Consider the following 21,964-nt stretch of genomic DNA (forward strand, 5'->3'; position numbering starts at 1 on the left):
CCATTAGAGGTGTCCTTCTTCTCAGAGAGGGTGAAGGAGAGGAGAGGAAAGGAGGTGTGTTTTTTCTTCTCTCATTCGTCTGTTAGAGGCCGATAAAGATGGCTGCATTCAGACCTGTTCTGTTCAAGGTTGTATACACCAGTAGACAGAACATCTCTCTCTCTTTCTCTCCTCTTTCTCCTGTGTAAATAATCCTTGCAGTGTTATCAGTGAGAGAAGAGAGCAGGCGACAGCTCCATTCTACCCAGCCATGCGGTAATTACAGCATATTATACACCCTTCAGAGACCCCCCCCCTCAAAAAAAAGTGTGAAATGACAAAGGGAAGTGCGGAGCATGAGGTTGGAGAAGGGGTTTGGATCAAAAAGCTCAGTCCCTGTGGAGTTATTTCCCGTACACCCTTGTGTGAGGTATACTTTCTAGCACCAAATGTTATGTACAGGCTGCCATGTCACTGTTACATGAGCTAAGAGGACAATATTATTTTTCTAAATTTGTATGTACTGTATTGACTTCAAAAAGGTGGAAATGTCATGATTGTTATGTATTGATGAATATGGTTATATCACTGTGGTACCTGCCATCTGGGCTGTGAATATAGCAAGCTCACTGTGGTCTAAGCATGATCATTCTGTCTCGGCTGATTATGTGATTATATTCATAATTTCCAACCTCAGATGGAAGTTCTACACTATTCTATTTCCTGTTTTCGTTTCATGACATCACACCAGATATTAGAGGTCAATTTAAAAAGTCCACAAATACATGTTTCCATTTGAGTTTTTTTTCTTCTCTTTCCTCTTTCCTTATCATAGTGATCCTAGTGGAATCCATAGATAGCCTGTTGATATGCTCTATGTCTGTGTCCTCTCCACAGCTCTCCTCTTGCTCTACGACGTCACTAACAAGGCCTCCTTTGACAACATCAAGGTAAGACTCAGTCCTGTGTCAGTCCTGTCTGCGGGGCTCATCAACTTTTAACACTATATAAAGGCTTTTCTTTTCTTCATCTTTCCATCTCCTTCCCCCCACCTCCATATATCTGGCATAGTCTAACCAGTGTCATCCCGCCATTCTCTTCACTTCCTTCATTTCTCTTTCATTGACATCTATGTCCACTTTCTCCCTCCGTTTCTCCATTACTGTCTAACCTACTCCATCCCTTCCCCCTCCCTCCATTTCTGCCTCATCCTACCACCACACGGTGTCTTTCTCCCTCTATTTCTTTCCATTTGTTTGATTTGCGGTGACTTGATAAGCTGTTACAGTAAGTTGTGTAGAATAACATTATAATAGCTCTGTCTTGTTTTGTAATATACCATTGTGAAATAGAGCTCATGGTGAGGTCAGAGATGGTTCTGATGATTATAATGGTGATGGTGATGGTGATGATGGTGGGAGTGTGTAGGTGTAAATCCCAGCTAGTTATTTTCCAAAATGGTGAAACAGATCAGCTGTGCCACAAAATGGTGCCATCCCTCGGATTTTACAGGCTGCTCTCCAACGAGACTGTGAATTTGAGGTCATTTCGACTCCATTTGATGTAAACCTCATCTTTTCACCCCTTCAGTCTTCTCCACAGGCGTATTACTGTCTTTTGATGAACATTAAAGGACAAGAAGTCTTGGCGACAGGGGGTTTAAACGTGGGCTATTTAAATGGCATGTCGTCATCAAAGAGAGAGGCTATGTTGCGTAGCTGCAGACCCGCCTGTTCCCACTGCTGTAACTGCAGCTGGTTCTCCTATCATTAATACATGGTAGAACAGGAGGTACGTACTGTAGAGGTCCCTAGGGAAGCAGAGACAGCGTGGATACTCTCACTTACTTTCACTTATTTTGATCAACAGCACAGTTGCTCTTACTCATGTAAGGGACAGTTAGAAAATTACTGTGGGGGGGGGTGTAACTTCGTTTTTTGCTTTGGGGAGTGTTGTGTGGAGTTTTATTGGGCACATGGGAGCGTAGTGCATTGTTCCCTGGTTTACATTAGCTATTTTGCAGGTTTTCCTATATATACTGGACAAAAATATAATTGCAAAGTATAAAGTGTACCATTTTCTATGTGCCTCCCATATCAAGGGGTTTTGATACTTTCTTTAAACACTAGACTATGTACCCACATGGGTTGCCGCTGTCGGCTCATATTCGTCACACTTGCACCTTTGATATTCCCTCTCCAAAGACCATTAAACAACATGTTTCGTTGCCCATGATGAGGCTTTTTATCAGCTATTGACCTCACAATAAGCCAGATTCGATTTCCATGATGGCTTTGTGGTGCTGAAATGGGATGTGTCAGCCGTGGCACAATCAATCGGGAGGTGGACAGCGCATGGTGTTGAAATTAGGCTAATTCGAGTAATTCATTTCAACAGTCTTCATTTGAATTTATAACGAAATAAGAGCAAGAAGGCTTTGTGTTGTAGCATCTCTTCCTATCACCTCCTTCCAAAGACGGCGCCGACAGACATGGCAACTCTGCTTCAAGCTCCTAAGCAACTTTGCAGTATTTCTTTGTGTCTGTGTTATATCTAAAATTATTAGCCCACAATGTAAAACAATTTGAAATACTCGTCACTTTAATGTTTACATACTGTTTTACTCATCTCATATGGCCAGTACCAGTCAAACACCTACTCATTCAAGGGCTTTTCTTTACTATTTTCTACATTGTAGAATAATAGTGAAGACATATGGAATCATGTAGTAACCAAAAAAGTGTTAAACAAATACAAATATATTATGTATTTTAGATCCTTCAAAGTAGCCACCCTTTGCTCTGATGACAGCTTTGCACACTCTTGGCATTCTCTCAACCAGCTTCACCTGGAATGCTTTTCCAACAGTCTTGAAAGAGTTCCCACATATGCAGAGCACTTGTTGGCTGCTTTTCATTCACTCTGCGGTGCAACTTATTCCAATTCATATGTGTTATTTCATAGTTTTGATGCCTTCACTATTAGTAAAAAATAAAGAAAAACCCTTGAATGAGTAGGTGTGTCCAAACTTTTGACTGGTACTGTATATATATTTTTAATCTTTTCACTGTAAACTCCCTCCTCTTTCTCATTCATATACGGTATCTCAGTACCATATTTATGTTTATTACCCATGTGTTCGTGCAGATCACAGTATGATAAATCAACTATTCCCATTTGAGTTTGATGGACCCCTGCCTGCTTATGTTTCCCATGCATAATGCACACATGACAGCCCGTCTACATCCACAACATAGAGTTTCACCCTCATACTGGAGTATATATAGTACATGACAGCATTATCATTTTAAACAGGTGCTGTTTAGCTCTTCAGAGGCAGGTGCATTGAGGGAGACAAGGGGTGGGAGCAGGGGCGGACTAATTGATTTTAGGGCCCCAAGCAGATGCCAGTCTTGTGTATGTATGTACTTGTGTATGGCCAAGTGTGTGGGAGTAAGAGAGGAACGAGTAGACATCCCATTGTGTCACATGCAAGGTGAAAACATTTCTGAGAGCACCACCGAATGCACTTAGTGAGGAACAAACCATGTAGTTTATCACACTATAATTCTATTGCTAAAATGACCTTACATCTGTAGGGGAACTATGACCAGAATGATCACCGACCTGTTTTGAAGTCAACCTGGACTATTCAAATTAGTTTTCGCTTTGGACTTTAAACATTTTGTTCATCATGATTGTGTATTATGAATACAATTGAACTAAAACTATAAACTATTGGGGCTATATTTGAACAAACCTAATGCAATGGTAAATATAGGTTTGGGGTTGTGTCAGAAATATTTGTGCTATTTTCAAAACTGGAAATATGGGTGCAGTGTCACGCCATGGCCATAGAGAGGCTTTTTATTCTCTATTTTGGTTAGGCCAGGGTGTGACTAGGGTGGGCATTCTATGCCCTTTTTTCTATGTTTTGTATTTCTATGTCTTGGCCTGGTATGGTTCTCAATCAGGGACAGCTTTCTATCGTTGTCTCTGATTGAGAACCATACTTAGGTACCATTTTCACCCACCTGTTTTGTGGGAAGTTAACTTTGACTTTGTTCAGGGCACATAGCCCAAAACTTCACGGTTTGGTTTTGTTCTTTGTTTTGTCGGCATCATTTTTAATAAAGAGAAAATGTACGCTTACCATGCTGCATCTTGGTCCAGTCCTTTCGCGCCACTGCAGTAGCTGGCGGTGGCGCGAAAGGTCTGGGTTGTAGGTGTGTTGAAGCTTGATCACTCACTGGTCAATTAGAACGTGCTCCATGGCTAAATATGTGGTTGCTTTAAGTTGCGCATTTATAGTCTTTTATGTATTGCGTTGTCATCACCTCCAATTCGAATGTTCGTCCGGACTGGGACCCTCGTTGCGGGCCCCGGACAGGGGACCGTCGCTGGAGGCTCCGGACTTGAGACAGACGCTGGAGACTCCGGACTGTGGACCGTCGCTGGAGACTCCGGACTTTAGGCCGTCGCTGGAGGCTCAGGACCGGAGACCGTCGCTGGAGGCTCAGGACCGGAGACCGTCGCTGGAGGTTCCGGACCGGAGACCGTCGCTGGAGGTTCCGGACTGGAGACCGTCGCTGGAGGTTCCGGACTGGAGACCGTCGCTGGAGGTTCCGGACTGGAGACCGTCGATGGAGGTTTCGTGCCATGACTCCTCACTGGAGGCTTCGTGCCATGACTCCTCACTGGAGGCTTTGTGCCATGACTCCTCACTGGAGGCTTCTTGCCATGGATCATCACTGGAGGCTTCGTGCCATGACTCCTCACTGGAGGCTTCGTGCCATGACTCCTCACTGGAGGCTTCGTGCCATGACTCCTCACTGGAGGCTTTGTGCCATGACTCCTCACTGGAGGCTTCGTGCCATGAATCATCACTGGAGGCTTCGTGCCATGGATCATCACTGGAGTGGAGAGACACACAGGAGGCCTGGCTCTGGCTCTGAGCAGGCACAGGACTCACCAGGCTGGAGAGACATACAGGAGGCTTTGTCCTTGGCAGAGGCACCGGATACACTGGGCCGTTGAGGCGCACTGGAGGTCCAGATACTCTTAGAATCTATGCCAAGGTGCTTTGAAGCTATTCAAGTCCAAATGAAATTGTATTTGTCACATGCGCCGAATACAATGGGTGTAGACTTAATTAACCATGAAATGCTTGCTTAATAAAAAGAAAAATAGGAATAAAATACAGAAGAGGGGATTTCTACAGTGCATTCGGAAATTATTCAGACCCCTTGACTTTTTCTACATTTTGTACGTTACAGCCTTATTATAAAATTGATTCAATTGTTTTTTTCCCTCATCAATCTACACACAATACCCCATATAATGACAAAGCAAAAACAGTTAAAAAATGAAATAATCACATTTACATAAGTATTCAGACCCTTTACTCAGTACTTTGCTGAAGCACCTTTGGCAGCGATTACAGCCTAAAGTCTTCTTGGGTATGACGCTACAAGCTTGGCACATCTGTATTTGGGGAGTTTCTCCCATTCCTCTCTGCAGATCCTCTCAAGCTCTGTTGGACCTTATATAGACAGTTGTGTGCCTTTCCAAATCATGTCCAATCAATTTAATTTACCACAGGTGGACTCAATCACGTTGTAGAAACATCTCAATGATGATCAATGAAAACAGGATGTACCGGAGCTCAAATTCGAGTCTCATAGCAAAGGGCCTGATTTACTTATGTAAATAAGATATTTCCGTTTATAATTTTTAATATATTTGCCAAAATGTATAAAAACCTGTTATCACTTGGTCATTATGGGGTACTTAGTGTAGTTTGCAGATCATTTTTTTGGATACATTTTTGAAAAGGGCTGTAACATAACAAAATGTGGGAAAAGTCAAGGAATATTAATACTTCCCAAAGGGACTGTATACAAAGTAGTCTAGTGAGTGTGCATAGAGTCAGTGCAAGATAGAATCAGTGCATTAATGAACTAATTAACAGTCTTATGGCTTGGGAGTACAAGCTGTCTTAAACCCTGTTGGTCCGAGAGTTGATGCTCTGGCACAGTTTTCCGGACTGTAGCAGAGTGAACATTCTATGGTTTGGATGGCTGAAGTCTTTGACCATTTTTCAGGCCTTCCTCTGACGCCGCCTGATATAGAGGTCATGGATGGCAGGGAGTTTGGCCCCAGTGATATACTGGACTGTCCGTACCACCCTCTGTAGCGCTTTGTGGTGCATTTGCTGTACCAAGTGGTGATGCAGCCAGTCGAGATGCTCTCGACGGTGCAGCTGTGGAAATGTTTGAGGATCAGTGGGCCCATGCCAAATTCTTTCAGCCTGCTGAGGGGGAAGAGGCGCTGTTGTACCCTCTTCACATCTGTGCGGGTGGGTGTGGACCAAGTTAAGTTCTTAGTGATGTGGATGCCAAGGAACGACCCTCTCCACTACAGCCACGTCGATGTGGATGGGAGTATGCTCTCCCTTCTTTGTCCTGTAGTCCACGATCAGCACTTTGGTCTTACTGACGCCGAGGAAGAGGTTATTGTCATGGCATCACGCTGCAAAGTCTCTGACCTCCTCCCTGTAGGCCGTTGGTGATCAGGCCTAGCACCGTTGTGTCGTCAGCAAACTTGATTATGGGTGTGTTGGTGTCGTGTGCGGAAATGCAGTCATGAGTAAACAGGGAGTACAGGAGGAGGGGGACTAAGCACACACCCTTGAGGGGCCCCCATGTTGAGGGTCCGCACGGCGGAGGTGTTGTTGCCTATCCTCACCACCTGGGGACGTCCCGTCAGGAAGTCCAGGATCTAGTTAGAGAGGGAGGTGTTCAATCCCATGTTCTCCAGCTTGGTGATTAGCCTGGAGGCGACTATGGTGTTGAACACTGAGCTGTCGTCTCTGAACAGAATTCTCACATAGTTATTTCTCATCTTGTCCAGGTGGGACATGTGCATCTGTTGGGGCGGTATGCAAATGTTTGGGTCCAGGTTGTCTGGCCCAATGGCCTATTAAGACACTTTATGTTGGTGTCTCCTTTATTTTGGCAGTTACCTGAACATGCTGCAAGCATGATCTTTGTGTTTGACCCTATTCACAACATTATATCCTTGCGGTGATGCTCAAGCTTAGGTGGTTTGTCTGGTAGCATCCATTCCTTTTTTCTTTTCAAGCACTCTACTCTGCAAGACCATCCCTCCATTCTTCCATCCCGCTCTCATTCTCTCTATCTCTGTTTTCCGTAGAGATGTGGAGGGCCTTGAGTGCTCTGTTAGTTTGAATGGAGAGGTTTGAAGAGAAGCCTTGGAGAGATTGTCGGGAGATGGGAGACTAGCTTGAACTGGTTCCCACCCATGCAATTTCATGATAGGTTTAATAGAGCTACAGGTCGGTTCAATAGAGATACACATTATTTTACACTCAAAATGAAGAGGGGAAAGGAGAAGGACTGGGGTATAAGGAAGAGGAATAGAGAGAGAAGATGACAGAGAGAAACAAACAGACTGTTGAAGACAGATTTAGAATTAGGTGTAAATCATTTCTGAGTTCATAGTTCTTTTTCAGATGTTGATGTGATACCTGTGCCCTGTGGCGTGTGTAGTCTGAGACTGAGACGGAGACTGAGGGCAATAGTGTGGAAGTCTAGCCCAACAGACTGATTTGAGACCAATTCCCAGCTGAGCTTGCTATTGGCTGCTGGGTAATTTGTTGCCTCTGCTCCTTCTCTTTCAGGCTGATTGACGATTGTAACAATGCACACACACACACACACAAATTAAACACACACACACACACACACACAGCTTGCTCCTATTCCAATCAATGATTCTGTATTTATTTCTGTCTAGCAACATTAGTAGGCAGAAATGGTCCACAGAGCAGCAGGATGAAAAGTTTATTGTTAAAATTTGATCATTACTGACTGCACAGGTGGGAGTCATCCTGACAAAGGTACATGTCATTAATCTCATAAAATACCATATTGGAGCATAATTTATTTTCATCTAATATTTTTTCAATCTCCAGTTTAGCTGCTCTCTCCCTCAATACAAATACCACAGATACAGTATACCAGTCTGATATCAACCGTCTCCCCCGTTGGACCTTTATGTAGTTCAGAGCTGAGGTTCAATCTTCTCCACTGGATCTCACCATTGTTCTCTTTCTTTCTCTCTCTGTCTCAATCATTCTTTGCTTTTCTCTCTCTTCCACTCTCTCCACCCTATCTTCGTTAAACCCGTATTCTGCCCATCCCTTTTCAACAACACGTATCAAGGTATGGCCAGAGTGAGAGCACCATGGCACTCTGTTGCAGTTCTGAGTTCAGATAGTTCAGATATCTCTATATGCGGTGACCTTTGTGCTGGCTTACAGACTATGCTGCAATCGAACAAAATGGTGCCTCACTCATAATCTGTGAATAACTATACACAGCCATCTATTGTTCATTTTGAAATGAATACAAGACATGAAAGCATCCGCAGCCACTAACATTACATGCTCACCCGTTACATAGTCACCATTCTCAGTTGAAAGCAATGTTAAACCAATGACACAGAGGTTGTAAAGTTGAGCGTGACACCTTTATATATTTTTTGTATATATATTTTTATACTGTCTTGCCTCATATCATCAGCCCTGCAGATGCTGCTCACTCTGCTGTGATCCACGTTCACACACATGCACGCACACACACGCACACACACGCACGCACACACACACACGCACGCACACACACGCACGCACACACACGCACGCACACACACGCACGCACACACACGCACACACACACTGCTTTCCAGGTTTGGTGAGTAACGGACTACATGTAACTGACAACAAAGAAACTGATTACAAAATAACTGTAACTGTAGTCCGTTATGTTACCAGCAAAAATATTGTAATCAGATACTTCTGAAAAACTGGATGATTACTTCTAGGATTATTTTTAAATTCAGAAAGGATGTATGTGATTAAAAAAAAATTGTACACCTTTGTTTTCTCAATGATATTCAAATCAGCATTGAAAAAAAGTTGACACTTAAGTTTGTTCAGCCTGAGCGAGTCTGATCACAAGTCAGAGACCACTATGATGACACACCAAATGCGTTTGATGGATCGCGGGAAAAAGAGCAGGAATAAGCTTTTGTAGGCTACTGTCCAAGCTATGTCTTCCAATGGTGTGACTGATGTCGCTATCCACACATTATCCAATTTGAATAAATGCTTGGAGGTAAGGATGACAGCAGTGGTGTAGCCTACGGGTAATAAGGATATCACCTACATAGCGTGTTGATGTGAATCACACTGCTGCTCTCTCATTGACCTATTTGCACCTTACAGGTAAAACAATTATGCTAATCTATATTTCCAAGTCCTTTTATTAAAGATCATGAGGTATTAAATGAATTGGAATGACTGTAAATGTGACAGACTTCAGTTTTTAATGTAAAGATATAGCCTAAATGTATTATTATCTGTAGTAAAATGCAATGGGTTAGAAGAAGCCTACACAACCATCACATAATGTAAAATGCAACATCCATATATGGCCAGCTGTGTAAACTCTTAACATTGATTTATCCTACAATAGATGTCTTTCAATTTGTAATACTCATTTTTGTCTCCTTGTAATGCCTCTTAAGGGGAAAGTAATCTAAAGGTAACTGAAAGTAATTAGACTACTTTACTGAGTTTGGGTAATCCAAAAGTTACGTTACTGATTACAATTTTGGACTGGTAACTAGTAACTGTAACGGATTACATTTGGAAAGTAACCTACCTAACCCTGCTGCATGCACATCATCATCATCATCATTCACATGGTTCTTATTAAAATGTAAGGCTGAGCCAGGCACTGAAACCAAAGAAACAGAACAGTGGCTCATAACAAGCTGGGTATCAAGGTGGCTTACCTGCTCGTAGACAGTGTGAGTATTGGAGAGACCGAGGGGGGCAGTACCCAAAGGCATAGATAGGCTTTAGTGTGGTAGCCTATGTGGGAACATAGGTAGTGCTTAGTGTGGTATACACTTGCTGTATTGCTCTGTAAGGATATCTTTTACTTTACATTAGAAAGTTGAAAAAGACACCAGCAACTCATTATGCCTAAAGTACCCTAAGTAGCAGGGAATGTTTTAGGTGATAAGCTATACAGTCTCAGCATACATGTAGACTATGGCGGAATCTCAAACCGAACACTTGGACCCTAAGCCCTTTATTGAGTGGACACTTGCTGATGTCTGCAAGTCTTTCGACCAAAATGAGCATTGAGACGATGCCCTCTCGACAGTTTGTTGTAGACTGCCTGCTGCTTCCCTGACAAACACAAGGATGTAATTTAATAAGCCAGCTAAGGATTTGGGGCACTGCCCGGATAAACAGAGTTTAGCTTGTCACTTATTTATAATAGTTTAACAGCTGCTGATGAAGTTGTAGACGTTCTCCTGCAGTCCGTCCGTAGGCTAATTCAGCATGTTTCCAAAGCACCAATCGCTACATTGTAACATTGTGGTACATCTGAGCAGACAGCACAGCAGTGTAGAACATGCAGTTGCTACTTCATTAAAACTTGTGATATTTACTGTTACTACAGTAGCTAAGCTAACTAACGTTAGCTAGCAAGCTTATTGAAGGAACATTGCATTTGGCGTTCCACTAACTGGTTAGCTTCTCTTTTGTTTAATATAATAATATATAATAATATAAATAATATAATAATAATAATATAATAATATAATATATATGCCATTTAGCAGACGCTTTTATCCAAAGCGACTTACAGTCATGTGTGCATACATTCTACATATGGGTGGTCCCGGGGATCGAACCCACTACCCTGGCGTTACAAGCGCCATGCTCTACCAACTGAGCTACAGAAGGACCACAAACCTAGGCTTGTTTCATATGAAGTGGCTGAGACGTAATAGCCCGGTGTCCCATTGTGGCATAGCCACTAGCCTCCGCGTAAAAACAAAATAGCAAAACCATCCGCAGTGGAAGACCAGCCCGAATGCGCACCTCACCAGAATTCCCAACCAACGCGGCTCCGGTACATGTCCTCTATTCATTTGAATGTGTTGATAGTTAGATAAATTGTTTGAGCTATGCTGAGAATTTGAAAAGTATAAAAGCCAATGGTCCAATATTCTAGAACACTGCTACACATACACATTTTTATGATAGATGCTTTAGAGCTAGCTAGCGAGCTAATGTAATGGACATATCTTTGTGTACATTATCAAACGTCAGAAATACAGCTCCTACAAACTTCTACAGATGCACAATCGAGAGCATCCTGGCGGGCTGTATCACCGCCTGGTACGGCAACTGCTCCGCCCCGAAACCGTAAGGCTCTCCAGAGGGTAGTGAGGTCTGCAGAACGCATCACCGGGGGCAAACTACCTGCCCTCCAGGACACCTACACCACCCGATGTTACAGGAAGGCCATAAAGATCATCAAGGACAACAACCACCCGAGACACTGCCTGTTCACCCCGCTATCATCCAGAAGGCGAGGTCAGTACAGGTGCATCAAAGCTGGGACCGAGAGACTGAAAAACAGCTTCTATCTCAAGGCCATCAGACTGTTAAACAGCCACCACTAACATTGAGTGGCTGCTGCCAACACACTGACACTGACACTGACACTGACTCAACTCCAGCCACTTTAATAATGATAATTGATGGGAAATGATGTAAAATATATCACTAGCCACTTTAAACAATGCTACCTAATATAATGTTTACATACCCTACATTATTCATCTCATATGTATACGTATCTACTGCATCTTGCCTATGCCGCCCTGTACCATCACTCATTCATATATTTTTATGTACATATTCTTTATCCCCTTACACTTGTGTTTATAAGACAGTAGTTTTGGAATTGTTAGTTAGATTACTTGTTGGTTATTACTGCATTGTCGGAACTAGAAGCACAAGCATTTCGCTACACTCGCATTAACATCTGCTAACCATGTGTATGTGACAAATAAAATTTGATTTGATTTGATTTTCCTTCAAGCACTAAACTCCTTAGCTAGAGGTAAAATTGTGCGAGTAAGTCCTTCTCTGCAAAACCTACACAATAATTACAGATTTCTTGATTTATGTTGATGAAATCAGAAATGTTTTTGAGAGCAAAGTGTTGTTGTTGGTACATTAGGTAACATGCTGAGATTCATGGGAAGAAGCTGCCAAGGGCACAGGATGCCCACTCAATAAAGAAGCTTTCGAAGGGCACCGGCAAACTCGCGTTTGAAATTGACTCAATTGACTCATAAAGGCGCATATCAAGTAATCGAGTGCTCGAAGTGCTCAAAGTGCTCGGTTTGAGATCTACTACTTTGCATACCAATACTGAACCAATACACAGAGAACATAATGGGAGATATTCATGTAGCTCAAACAGAAGAGACAGAAAGAAGACAAGAAAAATTGATCTCTGCTGGGATCATTGTTCTCTTTTAATTTCTTAAGTAGTCTGAGCATTGGTTATTGATACTGCTGTCATATAAACTGTCATATTTAAACCCGTGTAAATTATCATAGAATGAAGGAGTTATTTATGAAGTACTGCTGTTGAGTCTAGTGCTGGTGTGTGTGTGTGTGTGTGTGTGTGTGTGTGTGTGTGTGTGTGTGTGTGTGTGTGTGTGTGTGTGTGTGTGTGTGTGTGTGTGTGTGTGTGTGTGTGTGTGTGTGTGTGTGTGTGTGTGTGTGTGTGTGTGTGTGTGTGTGTGTGTGTGTGTGTGTTAGGCTCAGTGCAGCACAGCTCTGCACAGGTTGTGGTGTTGGTTGTTGATTGACAGAGAGGTGGGGATTATATTCTCTCTATAGTCCTTTACAGGGGTAGGCTGGGAATAAACCATTTGTGACCACTACACAGCACTCTTGACACTCTATTCACTTTCCACTTTCTCTTTCTCGCCTCTCACTTTTTTACACACCCTTCTAACATAACCTTTTCTCTATGTCATCTCTTTGCCCCTTTCACATTCTCTCCCTCTCTTTCCTCTTGGCCTCCCTCTCGTTACCTGTCTACTTTGTTCGACCGATCCTATCCTATCAAGGCCACATTTAAAACCTAGGCTTTAGTTTTTCTCTTTTGGACAAGGCTAACATCATCATTGCTGTTTGTCTGCAATTAGATATATTCATTTTATTTTCCAGTCTTCTCCTGATCAGAAAGCGTTAGGAAGGCAGCTTGAAAAGACCAGAATATGTCACTTTAATATAGATAAGATGAGAGCTACGAGTCTAAGGAACAAGAAGTTACTCTGTTTGCTAAAGTAATTAGTTATTTGGGGTTTTTGTATTGGCATATGCACACACACACACCCACAACACACGCGAACACACACAAGCATGTGCACACACACGTAACGTCATTTTTTTGCAGGCTAACTTTCAGCACCTTCAAACCCAACGCAATCAGAGACAGAGGGTGTTATGACTTCTCCCTCTCTGCTCATCCTCCTCTGCCTCTAGTTTCATAATTCTATCTACAAGATGAAACGCCTCTTCCTCTGGAGGGAGTCTGATGATCACTTCATTTCCCACATTTCCTAGCTTGATTCTATTCTCTGTATCAGGCACAGACTGAAATCTTTGATCTAACGTTGAATAAGAATCCTGAAAAGTAATTGGAAGGTATAAGTCTGGTGAATTAAAGCAGAGGTTCCAAATCTTCTCTGTTTTGTTGCCCACTTAAAGCCATCTCAAATTGTTTTGTGAGCTCCCAAATAGACAAAAAGCATGCGTCTGCCCAGCAAACCAAAATTGGTTCTGTGAAAGTTTGCGGAACATTTGTTTGGTCTCAGCTGCACAATCGAGAGCATCCTGGCGGGCTGTATCACCGCCTGGTACAGCAACTGCTCCGCCCCGAAGCAAAAACTGTCCAGTCGTGCTGATTGATTATATAATGTTTGTATAAAGCATCTCCCTGATCTTGCAAGAATGTTCCTAGATCAGATTTAAACGGTTCATTAAAGATTCCCGGAATGTTTCATTAGGTTGTGGGAACAGTCTGGTGTGAACATTGTGTGCACATCACAAAAGATATGCTCCCAAAACACAAAAACTGTCCATTTGTGCGGATGATTCTACAATGTTTCTTTGAGGGTTACAAGAACATTCCCAGAACACATTTGATCTGGTCTTTAACCCTTTGACAAGTAGGAGCACACGGTGTGATCATTCTAGAGTGGTCCTTGCAACGTACCCTCAATCCGGTGTGATTAATGTTTAAAACACTTCATTAGAACGTCTTGTTACGATTGACACAATAGTCAGCGTTTGAGCTGGCCGCACTGTTCTTTCACAGAAACATTTTTCACAAACACATTCTTTACAACTTTGTCCTCAATGTAATCAGTAAGCAGTTTATTTTTGGATGCAATGTTCAGACATTGACAGAAGTCTCATCCAAATTGGAAAATGTAGGCTACATTAGTCCTAGCGCTAACTGAGGAAAGAGTGAGCTAACACAAGCGTACATATTTATCTCTCGGCTCACAGAATCCATAATATGAATTAGCTAATAGCAATTGTTATATACAGTTCATCACATCACAGGTGTGCACACCAGTGATCTAAATAATTGAGTAAAATACTTTCTAAAAGTGGGTAGAGTTTTTGCCCACTGCCATGTTTGTTTTTCTGCATCAACCAAAGATAAGAGGTGACAAGATGAGTTGGGTCTGTTTGCAGTATGTATGTTGAAGGGGGTGTGTTGTCTACCATCATTCACTTCCTGAGGATTACTTGAAAGACGAGTGAACCCCCCTTTCACCTTGTCTCATCACTACAACTCAAGTACAGGCTCGGGAGAGACGAAGGTCGAAAGCAATGCGTCCTCCGAAACACAACCCAACCAAGCCACACTGCTTCTTAACACAGCGCGCCTCCAACCTGGAAGCCAGTCGCACTAATGTGTCGGAGGAAACACCATGCACCTGGCTACCTTGGTTAGTGCGCACTGTGCCCGGTCTGCCACAGGACGCTGGTGCACACGTTGAGACAAGGATAGCCCTACCGGCCAAACTCTCCCTAACCCAGATGACGCTAGGCCAATTGTGCGTCGCCACGCGGATCGCCCGGTCGCGGCCGGCTGCAACACAAACCCAGGGTCGGCTGCAACGCGGCCTCCTGGGCGCAAACCCAGGGTCTCTGGTGGCACAGCTAGGCCTGCGATGCAGTGCCCTAGACCACTGCGCCACCCGGGAGGCCCCTCACACAAACCATTTTCTGATAGTGATTTATTGTGCCAGGATACTCATGATTTGTCACAGCAGATGGTGTATTTACATTTCTACCATTGTGGCTTGATGGAGTAGGCCTATAACAGCTCTCTCTAGTGGTCCTGACAGGGACAACAGTTGCTGACAACTGTAGCATTGTAGCTAAGCCTAACCCTGATAAAATAATTTATATGTTTAAAGATAATGATTCAATAATTCCACTCTGAAAACATATAATTGTATGAAATGTATTAGAATCACAAAACTGTAATCTGATGATGTGTGTAGTTTTAGTCAGAATTAGAACAAGGACCTTTTGTAAGCAGGGTGCAAGTGGGAAACAAATGATAAGAGGAGCTATCGACAGACAAGTTGTACTACTGTGTTCAGGACATTCTGTCTCCACCTGTGGAGGGGAGAAACTGTTAGGCTTGCAGAAAATTATGAAACATGTTGCAGATTAGACAATGTATCTGTGTAGTGGAAAAACACTGACTGTCGGAGCAAGGCGTAGTTTAAGATCTGAACTTGTTTGTGTGTGTTATAAAGAGTGTTTGCATTCTTGACTTTAGAACGTTCTCTGAATAAACTGTACTAACCTTTTGTTTTCGTTTTATAAATAAAATGCTTGAACGAATGAATGCTATATATTGAACTGACAATTGAAAGAACTCTTTGGAGATTATGGGGCAATTATCAGACCAAATGTGAGGACACAACAGTTTACCTGATACAAGACTAAAGTTATAAATTTATCAATATCAGACCTGATTTGCCATAACAAAAAATGCATGAACCCCCTACAAATATGTACATTTATTATAATCCACATAATAATCAAATAAACCTTATAATAGGTAATGATTTATATACAGTACAAGTCAAAAGTTTGGACCCACCTACTTCAAGGGTTTTTCTTTATTTTTACTATTTTCTAGGTTCTAGAATAATAGTGAAGACATCAGAAGTATAATATAACAAATAGGGAATTTAAAAAAAGTGTTAAACAAATCAAATCAAAATATATTATATTTTTGAGTTTCAAAGTAGCCACCCTTGGCATTCTCTCAACCAGCTTCACCTGGAATATTTTTCCAAAAGTCTTGAAGGAGTTCCCACATATGCTGAGCCCTTGTTGGCTGCTTTTCCTTCACTCTGCGGTCCAACTCATCCCAACCACGTCAATTGGGTTGAGGTCGGGTGATTGTAGAAGCCAGGTCATCTGATTCTGCATTCCATCACCCTACTTCTTGATCAAATAGCCCTTACACAGCCTGAAGGTGTGTTGGGTCATTGTCCTGTTGAAAAACAAATGATAGTCCCACTAAGCGCAAACCAGATGGGATGGCGTATCGCTGCAGAATGCTGTGGTAGCCTTGCTGGTTAAATTTTCCTTGAATTCTAAATAAATAACAGACATTGTCACCAGCAAAGCACCCCCACACTATCACACCTCCTCCTCCATGCTTCACAGTGGGAACCACACTGCGGTTGTTATCAAAAATCTAAAATTTGGACTCATCAGACCAAAGGACAGATTTCCAGCGGCCTAATATCCATTGCTCGTGTTTCTTGGCCCAAGCAAGTCTCTTCTTCTTATTGGTGTCCTTTAGTAGTGGTTTCTTTGCAGCAATTCAACCACAATGGGCATGCAATCATGCGATCTCCTCTGAACAGTTGATGTTGAGATGTGTCTGTTACTTTTATTTGGGCTGCAATCTGAGGTGCAGTTAACTCTGCAGCAAAGGTCACTCTGAGTCTTCCTTTACTGGGGTGGTCCTCATGATAGCACGTGATGGTTTTTGCGACTTTTGAAAACTTTTTGAAAACTTTCAAAGTTCTTCAAATGTTCCGGATTGACTGACCTTCATGTCTTAGAGTAATGATGGACTGTCTTTTCTCTTTATTTGAGCTGTTCTTGCCATAATATGGACTTGGTCTTTTACCAAATAGGGCTATCTTCTGTATACCACCTCTACCTTGTCACAACACAACTGATTGGCTCAAACACATTAAGAAGGGAATAAATTCCACAAATGAACTTTTAAACAGGCATACTTTTAATACCTGAAATGCATTCAAGGTGACTACCACATGAAGCTGGTTGAGAGAGTTCCAAGCGTGTGCAAAGCTGTCATCAAGGCACAGGGTGGCTACTTTGAAGAATCTGTGTTCCCTATGTGTTATTTCCTAGTCTTCATATCTTCACTATTATTTTACAATGTAGAAAATAAAGAAATTTGTAGGTGTGTCCAAACTTTTGACTGGTACTGTATTTCCAAAAGAAAGAAAGATCTTTATATTTTCGCTAATAAAATAATGATACAAAAGACTTTCAAAATGCAGATGGTTATTTCAACTCAACATCTCAGCTACATTTTAGTTGCACTTCCCCCCAGCTCCACGACCACGGGTAAAACCTTGCTCAGATGGTCAATGTATTTGTTGCATTGTTGTATCGTCAGTTTCTCAAGCCAAAACCTCTTGATGGCCTTCACCAGTTAATCTTCATAAATTCAGGGCTTTGTCCGATTGTCCGTTCGTAAATTCAGAGTGGATTGCTCTCAGAGTAGGGTTGATCTGAGCGTTCTGATATCACAACGGCAGTCAAGCACCTAAGCTACCTGGCTAACGTTGGTGAGCTTGCTTACTACTTCCAAACACAAATGAGATGAGAGAACCTCACTCTGACCATTTTACTCCTTCTAACAGAGCAGGTTAGGCTGTTGTCATGGTATCCAGAGTGTTGGTGACTGTAACTTTGCCACTGGCAACAATTTAACAATGCTTTACTGACAGCGGACACATTCAATGGGTGTGGAGCGTTCATAAATGCATCAGTTATTTTGCGCTCTGGCACACTTAGATAAGAGTGCTCTGAAAAAGGAGTACAGTAGATAGCTAGAGAGAATTAACCAGCTATGCCCATTGAGAATGCACAACGACTATACCACTGAGCTAAGCTAAGAATGCCATATAGTTAATATACTGGCAAGGGCGATGTATTTGTAGCCAACTAACGTTAGGTAGCTAGCTAACATACCGGTACATACTGTAATGATATGCTGTGGTTCATAAGGATAGCGTAGCTAACAAATTGTCAGCTAACGTACCTTGTTTGAAAAGCCATTACTTTATTACATTGCTCAATATTTTCTCAATATTTGTCATAATTAGTTACAGCAATGAAATTGTATCCGCTCTCATCGGACTTCGGCTGCGTATTTTCCGCCATTTTTCTGGAAATCTGAAAATGTTGTGGAGACACGCCCATTTTTGGAAGATTTGTATTATGGGCCCTATAAGCACTGAAATAGTGTGCACTGCTTGTATACTTTGTATTTTGGCGAATTTAGTACGACATCTTTTGGCATACTTTCAAAGTTCTTGAAATATTCCGGATTGACTGACCTTCATGTCTTAAATGAGTGCTTATTTGAGCTGTTCTTGCCACAATATGGACACGGTCTATTACCAAATAGGGCTGTATACCACCCCATACCCCTCTTCTATATAACACTCTACCTTGTCACAACACAACGGATTGGCTCAAACGCATTAATAAGGAAATAAATTCCACAAATGAACTTTTAACATGGCACACCTGTTAAATGAAATGTATTCCAGTTGACTTCCTCATGAAGCTGATTGAGAGAATACCAAGAGTGTGCAAAGCTGTCATCAAGGCAAAGGGTGGCTACTTTGAAGAATCGCAATATATAAAATATGTTCTGATTTGTTTAACACTTTTTTGGTTACTACATGATTCCATATTTGTTAATTCATAGTTTTGATGTCTTCACTATTATTCTACAATGTAGAAAATAGTAAATATAAAGAAACACCCTGGAATGGGTAAGTGTGGGATAGCCTTATTTGGTAAAAGACCAGAACAGCTCAAATAAGCAAAGAGAAATGACAGTCCATCATTACTTTAAGCCGTGAAGGTCAGTCAATATGGAAAATGTCAAGAACTTTGAAAGCTTCTTCAAGTGCAGTTGCAAAAACCATGAAGCGCTATGATGAAACTGTCTCTCATGAGGACCGCCACAGGAATGGAACACCCGGAGTTACCTCTGCCGCAGAGGATAAGTTCATTAGATTTACCAGCCTCAGAAATTGCAGGCCAAATAAATGCTTCATAAAGTTCAAGCAACAGAAACATCTCAACTGTTCAGAGGAGACTGCATGAATCAGACCTTCATAGTCGAATTGCTGCAAAGAAACCACTACTAAAGGACACTGAAAATAGTAGAAATAAAGTAAAATCCTTGAATGAGTATATGTTCTAAAACTTGTGACCAGTAGTGTATATATTTCTTATATATCTCAGACACAATCTTCCTTTAGATTAAATTGTTATATCTGTTTTTCCATGTATAAATCTGTTATTTATGGATTTCTATGGGCTAATAGAAGTAAGGCCAAATTCAATGTTTCATCAAATAATAATTAGAATATTTTTTTATACAAAAAGGTGTTCCTAAAATTCTAAATCAAATAGGTAAATAATCCTTGTTGTGATCATCTTAAAACAATTCTGTATATTAGCTTAGTATGAAAAAAATTATAAAATGAACATCAAAAGAATTATTGAAATCTTTTTAGGATTTTAATGTCTTAATGTTCGAGAAAACCCTAACAATAACTTAATAGGAATCTTAGCTAATGTTCTGGGAATGTTCCTTGTTTGCTCGGTGGTGTCACGCCTTGGCCATTGTATTTTGTGTTGTTGTTATATGTTTGGGTAGGCCACGGTGTGACATGGGTTTATATGTTGTTTTCGTATTGGGGTTTGTAGTATTTGGGATCGCGGCTAATTAGGGGTGTTGTATAGGCTTGGCTGCCTGAGGCGATTCTCAATCAGAGTCAGGTGATCCTCGTTGTCTCTGATTGGGAACCGTATTTTGGGAGCCATAGTTTCGCTTTGTATTTCGTGGGTGTTTGTTCCTGTCTCTGTGTTGTAGTCACCAGATAGGCTGTAATTAGTTTCACGTTCCGTTCTGTTGTTTTTGTAGTTAGTCTCAGTTATTTCATGTACCGCGTTCTTTCATTAAAGTCATGAGTAACCAACACGCTGCATTTCGGTCCAACTCTCTTCTTTCAACAGACGAACGCCGTTACAGGTGGCCACAAACCAGTCCTAAGCCTTGGCACAGAAGGCAATGGGCCCTTGCTAAACATTAGTTAACTGTAGTTTAAATAACCATGGCTTGGTAGGCTTTTGCATGAGACAAAACATTTCAGAAATATTTGTCTCTGGATCTAGTGCCTTACGCCAGTTTGAAAAGAGGAAATAGAAACTTGTAGAGGAGAGTAACTCAAGCTTGGAGGATAGTGCTGTGTGTGTGTGTGTGTCTGTGTGGGTTTTTGTGTGTATTTCTTTCTTATCATATGTGACCCGATTCTGGAAACTAGGCGTATGTCGCAAGTCAGAAATATTTTTTCATCAAAATGCGTTTTTTTGGCAGAAATGCCTTCTCGAAAATGTGAACTGTCATGTGCCTTAATAACAAACTTGTATGCCATCTGTAAATCTGAATAAAATTGTTAAATTACGAGCCTTAAATTACGAGCCTTAAGCCACAGAAAAAGTCAAGCAACCTTCCCACTAGCCATGATTGACTGAAATAATGAGTGGGCTGGACATGCCGAGAGAGGAGTTCGGATTGGTCTGCCATATAGAAGGCTTCTGTCTATTTGAGCTCATCAGTCTGTGTTGGTAATCCTGTCAAATGCAGCTTTAAAAAATGTTTATTGTGTAGTGGAGCTGCATAAGTGTTGCTCTCCACTTTCTGGAAGATCAAGTTTTGAAATCAGTGCAATTAGAATATGATAGCTAAAGAGATGGAGAAAACACCTGTCTCCGGATTACATCTTCAAACTAAGGGCAACCGTGGTATGGCATTCCTAACAGGGCATCATGCATGATGATGTATACAGGTAAGATAGTCTAGTGTTAGCTAGCTACATTTTCAGAAATGACACGTTTTTAATTTTGACAAAAAGTGGTTTCAATTCAAGCTAAAGTGTACTGTTAGCTAGCTAGCTAACATTAGCTGGCTGGCTCCCTAGCTGACGTTATTATTTGTTTCCCAGTGCCATTTGCTTTTCTAGTTAATGCCTAATTTTAGCTAGCTAACATTGAACCTGGTTGGTTACTTCCTAGCACTGTGGCACTTAGGTTCATTGTCATTTAACTAGCTAACGTTAGCTGTCTGTCTCGTTAGCTAACGTTACGTGACGTGTGTACAATGCCCGTTGAATATGGCTGTTGTCAGTAAACGTCTGCAAAAAAACGTAATGAAATTGTTGCCAGCAAAACTGGTTAGGTCGTTTTCATGTTGTCTAGATTTGAACAAATCATCGGCCAGAGCGTCAAGTGTGCTCTCCGAGAGCGAAACGAGATGGGTGGGGTTAAAGCTTAAGAGGGTGTGAACGATGCTGAATGGGTGTAGACAAAGAAGAGCTCTTCACCAGATACCGAAACATTCAAAGGCCATTTTCTCAAATGTGAGTTCACGAGTTGATCAACTTTCAAAGCAGAATTACTTTCCCATTGTTTCTCAAATGCAATGTATGATATACCATTTTGTAGCTCTGAGTCTCTTTTATCCAATGTAAAAAACACAATTTCAAATTTTGCTACATAAGACCAAATCCAGGTGGTGAGTCACGTATGTATAGCATGTGTTAGAGGTACTGTGTGGCCTAATCCCTCTACTCACCTGCCTACAGCACATATTCCAGCACCTGGTACATTCTCTCTCTAAAG

At 41.7% G+C, this 21,964-nt stretch overlaps 1 protein-coding gene across 2 annotated transcripts in view; it reads left to right on the plus strand.

Annotated features, from left to right (window-relative positions):
- LOC124039251 (ras-related protein Rab-26-like) overlaps positions 1 to 21,964 on the plus strand; it is a 94,599-nt gene that overhangs the window by 67,740 nt on the left and 4,895 nt on the right. For both annotated transcript variants that reach the window (XM_046355171.1, XM_046355172.1), the window contains exon 5: positions 877 to 929. In XM_046355171.1, the coding sequence (XP_046211127.1) occupies positions 877 to 929 (53 nt within the window). The remainder of the gene's footprint in view (positions 1 to 876; positions 930 to 21,964) is intronic.

The sequence above is a fragment of the Oncorhynchus gorbuscha genome, linkage group LG07 (assembly GCF_021184085.1).
Source record: "Oncorhynchus gorbuscha isolate QuinsamMale2020 ecotype Even-year linkage group LG07, OgorEven_v1.0, whole genome shotgun sequence".
Lineage (NCBI taxonomy): Eukaryota > Metazoa > Chordata > Actinopteri > Salmoniformes > Salmonidae > Oncorhynchus > Oncorhynchus gorbuscha.